This window comes from Melanaphis sacchari, unplaced genomic scaffold, assembly GCF_002803265.2.
Source record: "Melanaphis sacchari strain LSU unplaced genomic scaffold, SCAv2.0 Contig1670_pilon_pilon, whole genome shotgun sequence".
Classification (NCBI taxonomy): domain Eukaryota; kingdom Metazoa; phylum Arthropoda; class Insecta; order Hemiptera; family Aphididae; genus Melanaphis; species Melanaphis sacchari.
The window spans coordinates 4,320-12,775 of NW_020270764.1; the positions used below are offsets into that span (position 1 = coordinate 4,320).

The 8,456-nt window shown below is 43.8% G+C and overlaps 1 protein-coding gene across 1 annotated transcript; it reads left to right on the top strand.

The window, feature by feature from the left end:
- The first annotated feature begins 7,128 nt into the window (after positions 1-7,128).
- LOC112592286 (ATP-dependent DNA helicase PIF1-like) lies at positions 7,129-8,027 on the top strand. Its single transcript, XM_025336297.1, has 2 exons — positions 7,129-7,809; positions 7,874-8,027. The coding sequence occupies exons 1-2, from the start codon at positions 7,139-7,141 to the stop codon at positions 7,935-7,937; spliced, it is 735 nt and encodes a 244-aa protein (XP_025192082.1). The 5' UTR covers positions 7,129-7,138; the 3' UTR covers positions 7,938-8,027.
- The last annotated feature ends 429 nt before the right edge of the window (positions 8,028-8,456 follow it).

Genomic DNA, 8,456 nt, shown 5'->3' on the forward strand with positions numbered 1-8,456 from the left:
GTTAATGAAACTTATCATTTTGATTTGTGATCTAACAATTACATTTAAATAATTGTCCTGTTAATTTTTTTTTTTTTCCATACCACTTGCACAATATTATTATTTTTAATTATTTTTAAGATTTAAGATTAAGACTATGTCAAAAAACTTATTTAAGAAATTGTATCAATACTGAAATTTCAATTTCAACTTATGACAACTTAATTTGTAATAATGATTATACTTCATTTAATTCATTGATATGTAGAGCCACAAAAATATAGTACAAATGAATTTCATCATTAATGAAAAAATACCGTTGTTGTAATTTGATAACTTAAAATTATCAAGTGCAAATACCTAACGTTTAATATTGCATATTCCCGCTTAATGTGTAATCCATATTGTAGAATTAATTACAGGTCGGTTAATAACATTAGGAATGTACTACAATACACTTATATTTTTTTTTTTACTTTTCTATTACTCAAAACATTAACAAAACATTAATGTACGTTATTTTTTATTATTTTTTAAATTAATAAAATTGCATACCATAACATACATTAAATTAATTATACTGTATACAGACATATAGTTATTAGATTGACGACCAACATTGTGTTATATTTATTTCGATTCGATTTCGATTCTACTTGGATTTAACAAGTACAACTTTCTTTATAATTTACTACTACTACTACTACTACTACTACTACTTTTTTTTTTATCGTAATTATCGCCGAACTCGGAGGAGGACTGCCTTTGCTTTGCTTTCCCCCGAGCCGTCATCTTTTATTTATCAAAATGGACTTTATACAATATACGCCTTAACCTTATACTAAACATTCAGCACCAAAAAATATAATAATAAAAAAAAAAAAAAAAAAGAACTGCAAATAAACAATGTCTACAACTCAGGATCTTAAATTAACAGTATTACACGTCTGTGCATTGCACCAGGATCGGCATTGGATTTTTGGTGTGCGTCCGCTGCCTTGGTCCTCTCGTTCTACCTCCTAGGCCTTTCCTCTTGTTCTTTAGTTCTCAGGATTAGAGTAACGTACCGTTCCACCGATTTCCAGTTACCCTTGTTGTAAAGCATGATTGGCACTATCGTTTCTGGTGAAACGGCTTGATTGACCGCGACTTCCAGTTCTTCCAGTTTCCTAGCCCACCGGCTACACTTGAAGAACGTGTGTTCTGCGTCATCGATAGTATCTCCACAGGATAGACATTGTGCGCTCTCTGTGCGGGCAAACCTGTGTAGATATGCCTGGAAACAGCCATGACCCGTCAACATCTGTGTCAAGTAGTAGCTTGTCACCCCATGTGGACGATTAACCCAATCACGAACTCTCGGTATAAGTCGCTTTGTCCACGTTCCTCTGACTCTTTCATCTTCCCATTCTTGTTGCCACCACCTCCAAATATTTTCATCAACCATGTACTTTGCCTCTTCGATTCCATTTTTTATTAGTTGTCTTAATTCACTCCGTCCTCTCGCCATATGATGCACCGGGGCGATGGAGGCCACAACTAGTATTGCCGCCGTGGATACAGTCTTGTACGCGCTAGCGACTCTCAAGGCGATTGCTCGCTGAGGCCCTAACAGTAGCTGTCTATGGTTATGAAACACTAGCGAAGAGCTCCATACGGGGGCCGCATACAACAGTTGACTGTGTACTACAGAAGCTAGTAATTTCCTTTTAATCGGTCTCGGACCTTTAAGATTAGGCATCAAGCGTGAAAGAGCAACCGTTGTCTTCAGGGCTTTATTGCGCGCCATTTTAATGTGTTCCATGAAACTTAGTGTTGAGCTAAGCTCTACTCCCAAATAACGCATTTGTCCTTTTAGCTCCAAGGTGTCACCTTGTAGCTCTAGCTGCGGGCGTCTGTATTTACGTTTTGTCGTCATCATTATAGCCTGAGTCTTACTTACCGATATTGTCAGTCCGTTTGTGGTCATCCATTCGCTAACTTGGTCTAAAGCAGTATTTATTGATACTTCCAAAGCCTCTGTACACCAGCCGGATCCAACTACTAAAACGTCATCTGCGAACGCTATGATCCGTACTCCTTCGGGCAATGTTAGGCGCAATAGATCATCGTAAAATATATTCCACAGAATAGGGCCTATAACTGAACCTTGTGGTACACCACATGTAACATCAATATTTCCCACATCTGTCTGTAGCCGTCTCTCTTTAAGGTAATCCCGGAGTATTCTTATCAGGTAAAAAGGTACATTTTTTCGTCTTAGTGCTTCTCCGATTTTTTCCCAGGGTACGGTGTTAAAGGCATTAGCAACATCGATTGACACTAGAGCACAGAGCTCTCTTCGTCTCCAGGGTACGGAATTAATACGATTAACTATAGCCAGCACTTTTTCAATGGCATCTATTGTAGACATTCCTCTTCTGAAGCCGTACTGGTTCTCCGAGAGCCCCGCTGGCCCAATGTGTGCCTCTAGACGTCTCTTCAAAACGCGCTCAAACATCTTGCCAATCGTATTAACCATGCTTAAGGGCCGGTAGGAGGAGGGCAATTCCAAAGGTTTGTCCGGTTTTCTAACCAGCACTAGTCGAGCTTCCTTCCAGGCACTAGGGAAACACCCATTCCGCAAGCATTTGTTAAAGACATTTGCTACTTCAACTGGCTTCTTCAGTATAACTGCCTTCACTACCGTGTCGGGTATGCCATCTGGACCTGGCGCTTTCCCAGAAGGTAACGCATTGGCCAGCTCCACCAACTCGCCATCCGTGACTGCTTCAATTGTCTCAGTTTCGGGAGGCAGCTTCCACTCAACCAGGCACCTGGTTGGGAATAGTCCACGAACGATGTCTTGTAGTCGACCTGGCAATGAAATACCCGGTATTGGTCGCTTACCGATTAATTTCCTGATTACGAGCCTATAAGGTAACCCCCAAGGGTCATCGTCCACCAGCTGACATAGATTGTTCCACGAGTTTTCTTGGCTTTTTCTTATGGCAACCCTCAGGTCCTTAAGAGCTTTTTTCGCCACTTGCTCTAGTTCTATACACTCGCCGAGCCCCCTCCGTTTCCTTGCCCTTTGAAATTTTCGTCTTGCTGCAAACGAGGTTTTGCGTAATTCAGCAATTTCTTGTGTCCACCAGTGGACCGGCTTTTTTCGGCCATGGAATGACTTAATGGGCATTGTGTAGTTACACGCTGCCACAAGGTATGCGTCCAGGGCGTTTGGCAGCATCTCCGACAAGTTAGTTCCGCCAAACTCAGATACCATATTTGTTTCCAAGAACATAAGCAATCTTTCGCGGTCTAGTTTCCTCCAGTTCCATCCTTTCGGGACCGGTTGCAATGGGATAGACGCGGTAAGCGTGATATCAAATGTGATATACCAATGCAAACTCATCGATTCCTCATCAAGCACTCGCCAGTTATTTACCTTGTTCCAAAGCGATCGGGATACAAATGTTATGTCTATGTAGGATTCGGACCCTCCTCTTGTGAATGTTGGGCGGTCGCCGGCATTGCAAACTTGTAGATCTAGTGAACACGATAATTCCGCCAAGAAGTCCCCTCTTATATCTGATATTTGCGATCCCCATTCAGGTCGCTTGGCATTGAAGTCACCACCTATGATTACTGGTCCATCTGCTTCTCGCACGTTGTCTTCCAATCGATTAAGGAACTCATTGTATTCCTCTACTGGTATGTTTGGGGAGCAATATACGCTGTATATGCGCATACCTTTTATTTTAATCCACCGGAACCCAATATCAGCTTGACCAATATCTTCTATAGCTATGTCCTTAGCTACAAATATCGCGGCTCTTCCTGTCGCGTCACTGTACCATCCTACATTCTCGCCCAAATTACGGTACTGTTCGCTAACCAATACCACGTCAGCACAATGTTCCCTTGCGGTATGAACCATTAGGTCCTGTGCTGCCCTACCAACGCCAATATTTACTTGAAGAAAACGAATCATTGTGGAGTTAACTGCAGCGCCTCTTGCCTTAGTGTCTCCCTAAACGATGCACGGTTATTATCTGTCTCCTGGCAATCTTTAATGAAATGCCCGAGTTTCCCGCAGCCCCTGCAGCAACTTGATCGGTCAATCCCCTGGCAATGGCGAGTTTCGTGACCAGGCGCTAGGCATCTGAAGCATCGTTTGGTATCTAGCCACATCCTCGTTTTGCAAGAAACATAACCAATTCTAATGCGCCCCATATCAACAATTTTGTTGGCGACTTCAGTTGAAACCGTTATTATTGCAATCTGTTGGCCCCGTGTCATTTTTAACATTGTAATTTTTTTCATAGACTCGTTTGGGAAAATCGAGATTATTGCTTTTTCGATTTCTTCAGATGTTGTTACCTCGTCTAGGCCAAAAATACCAACTTTAGCAGTTTGTTTAAGAGTGGCTACTGATCCAGTTCTCCCGACAGCTTTCGAAATAACCGAATTTACTTTTTCGACATTAGCAGAGTTCCTATCCAGTTCTACCAGAAGGTGGCCAGCTTCTGTCTTACGCATTGACATAATATCCTCAGCAAATTCTTTCAGGGTAGGTTCTTCCCTTACCCTTTTAAGCACGTCAACATAAGATACGCTTCCTGCCTTGACTAATACCGCTGGTGCTTTTTTCCTTATTGTCTTTTTTGGATTTTTTTTAAGAACTTTAGTCCAAAGTTCTTCAACAGGGGTAGCTGTCCCGCCACCTTCAGTCATCCGAATCTCTTTCGGCAGTGTTTCTCTTGGTCTATTAATATCATTCGCTGTTAGTTCGCTAATCTTGCGGTCTTGTTCAGTCAGCAGGTACTTTATTTCCTTAATTTCTACTAAGAGTTTGTCATCCCCTTTTTCCATACCTTCACTGTTCTTTCCAGATCTAACATTGTCGCCTTCTTTCGCTACTATAAGTTTCATCCACTGTGATTTAGCTTCAAGTCGCTCCTTATGTGCCTCACTAGCATTCCTATGTGCGTCCATTGCTTCGGCTAGTGCAGTTTGGACAAGTTTCGGCACGGTTCTGGCAGCCTTGACTTGCTCCAACATCGCATCGAGTTTTCTGCCGACGCGGTTAAAATGTTCCCCCTCCATTTTTTCGGAGTATTCCATTCTTTTGTGCCAGTCCTCCGCTGATGAAGGAAGTGGCCCCTTACCTTTTATTATTTTGCCTGCTTTGGTCGCTAACAGTTTTTCCGTAAGCGTGGCCTTTTTTTCAGTTTGTATACTCGGATATCCGCATGGCGTGGAGTCCCCACCAAATTCTACTTCGGAATTCATCGAAAATATCGCGGGGGGTTCCAAATCCGGAGGTATCAGAGTTTCCCACGATATTATGTAGAGTTGTATTTGTCTACCTACTACCTAACGCAGTAATAATTAGACGGTTGCGTTTATTCCGTCCGGCTACAGCGAATAGCCGCCGAGTTGTCGACAGTGTATTATGTTCAGTAAAGAAATTCCCCTCTGTTCTGATAAACCAAAATATCCTAATCGGTAATTGACCGTAATGAGCTGCATCCATACGATAGTGCCTGTATCGTGTAATATGCCTATATGGCGATAGCCCGCGTCGTGTTGTTATCGTTATAATAATTAGTCTAGATAAGGCTAATGGCCTACACGCGATGTACGTAATTTAATTTAGAACTCACCTTTTACGGCGGCTGTGTGATCCTTATGGTAGTCACCAAAACTGCCCTTATGGGGCGCTGTTTTGAGCAGACCGACTCAAAATCGACACCGGTCTGCGCGCGCACTTCTTATACACATTTAGGCAGAAAAACACAAAAAACGGTCTGTTTCTACCCTGATAGGTAGTCTAAATACCAGAGCGGCGTTTATCACATCCGCACACCTATACTACACGTATCTACTACTACTACTACTACTACTACTACTACTACTACTACTACTACTAAGAACGTTTCCAATTATATTATTACGTTGTACATTTTAAATGCGAATACGTGTTGATTTCAGTTACATAAATTCACGGTACGTCAGTCCACCAGAAGCAGTTTGGAGGTTGTTTTCGTTTGAAATGCATAAGAGGAGTCATACGATCGTTAGACTTCCAGTGCACTTGGAAGATTATCACAACGTGTACTTTGCTCCTAATCAGGTACTGGAGAGGGCGCAAAACGCCGCTCTAGCTCGAACAAAACTCACGGCCTTCTTCGCGCTCAACGCGACTGACGTCGAGGCCAGACAGTACCTATACCAAGAGATACCGGTACACTACACTTGGAAGGCAACGCGAAGGACATAAATACGACGACAAAATCAGATGACGTACGAAACACTGGCTCGAATGTACGTCGTCAACCCGCTTGATCGAGAACGTTTCCATTTGCGACTACTACTTCTGCACAAGAGAGGCATGCAGTCATACCGTGACGTGAGGACAGTAGATGGAGTAGTGCATCCAACTTACGCCGCTGCAGCAGTCGCGATGGGACTGTTGGAAGACGACAGGGCTTTGCTGGCATGCATGGCAGAATCGGCAACGTTGGACGCTCCATCTCAGCTTCGATACCTATTCGTGACGATGTTATTGTTTTGCGAGACCGCAGATCCGCTGACGTTGTACCAAGCCAACGAAGCGCACATGATGGAGGACTTCTATCAGCGGATGCGAGACGTAGAGCGCGCGAGGGCGGCGTGTCTGGACGCCATCGATCGGTCACTCCAGGGTCACGGGAAATCACTCGATGACTACGGTTTACCTCTGCCGAACGTCGAACTGCTGGAAGAGGATCCGGACAGTGGCATGTTCGGTCAAATAGACGCGGCGGTACGCTGGGTTCAACAAGTAGGAAACTTGAACGACGAACAACGGACAGTGTTCGACCGTGTTATGGCGGCTGTAGACGACGATAGAAACGTCTCAAAACTTTTCTACGTCGACGGACCTGGGGGAACTGGAAAAACTACGCTGTACGGATGCCTCATATGGTCGCTTCGCAGCCAAGGGCGGTCCGTGTTGTCCGTAGCGTTCACCGGAATCGCAGCGTCGCTCATGGACGGCGGTACGACTGTGCACTCGATGTTCGGATTGCCGTTCGGCACGCTCACCGACGATTCGACGTCAACCATCACCATGCAGTCGCCACGCGCTCAGAGGATACGTGACGCGGCGCTCATCGTCTGGGACGAAGCGCCTATGTCTCCGGGACTACAACTCACCGTGGTAAATCGGTTGGTCAAGGACGTGATGGGATCGGAGTTACCGTTTGGCGGTAAACCAGTCCTGTTCGCCGGCGACTTTAGACAAATATTACCGGTCGTCCGCAGAGGAACGAGGAGCGACATCGTCAGATCGTCGATTAAGTACAACGCTCTGTGGCGCGAATTGGAACAGTTCAGTCTGACGCGAAACATGCGCGCTGACAACGACGTGAACTTTGCGAATTGGTTGCTTCAGCTAGGGAGCGGTCAGTTGCCAACGGTCGACGGTGTTCCGGACACCGTCGAAATACCTCAACATATGGTATGTGACGTTGCAGATTTGATTGATTTTGTTTTTCCGCAGCAAATGTCTTTGGTCAACATCGACGAGTTTGCTCGGAAAATAATTTTATGTCCCAGGAACGATGAATGCAGGCAAGTCAATCGCACGGTGCTACAACGCATCGACGGTGCACACAGAAGCTACACCGCCATCGACACTGTGGTGGTAGACGATCCCGATGAAGCAGCCAATTATCCGACAGAGTTCCTCAATACTCTAGAACCAGACGGATTGCCTCCGTACAACTTGACCCTGAAAGTAGGTTCAATTGTCATGTTGTTGAGGAATCTAGATTCAAAGAGGCGACTTTGCAACGGCACAAGGTTGGTCGTCACTGAACTGAGACGTTACAACTTTAAGGCGAGAATGTTGTCTGGTAATGCACAGGAAGACATTGTCATACCTGCGATGCCTCTCACATCCAGTGGAGAAGATGAACTGCCCATCATAATGCGACGAGTACAGTTTCCCGTACGGCTGTCTTTTGCGATGACCATTAACAAATCACAAGGTCAAACTTTTGATAGAGTGGGATTGCTTCTGCCTTCACCGGTTTTCACGCACGGACAACTGTACGTGGCGTTTTCGCGTGTGAGGGACTCGCAATCAATTAGAATTGGTATGTACGGTGACGATCGTGGTAGATTTGTCACTAAAAATATTGTCTACAGAGAAGTGTTCTAAGCAACACGAATTGATGCTTATTTAAATATATATTGATTGGTTATGGTAAAAATGTATGTGTATATACATAAGAAAATTTTTCTGTTATTATAATTATAATATCTAATCAATCAAAAGTATTCTAAAAAATCATTATTATTAGAAGAATAATAGGAGATATATTATTTCTTCTGGAACAGCAATATATTTATTTATGAAATGATATTGTTTCGACAGTGTGGTTTACCATGTCAGATCTATGTGATCCATGTCAGATCTTTGTGATCCATGTCAGATCTTTGTGATC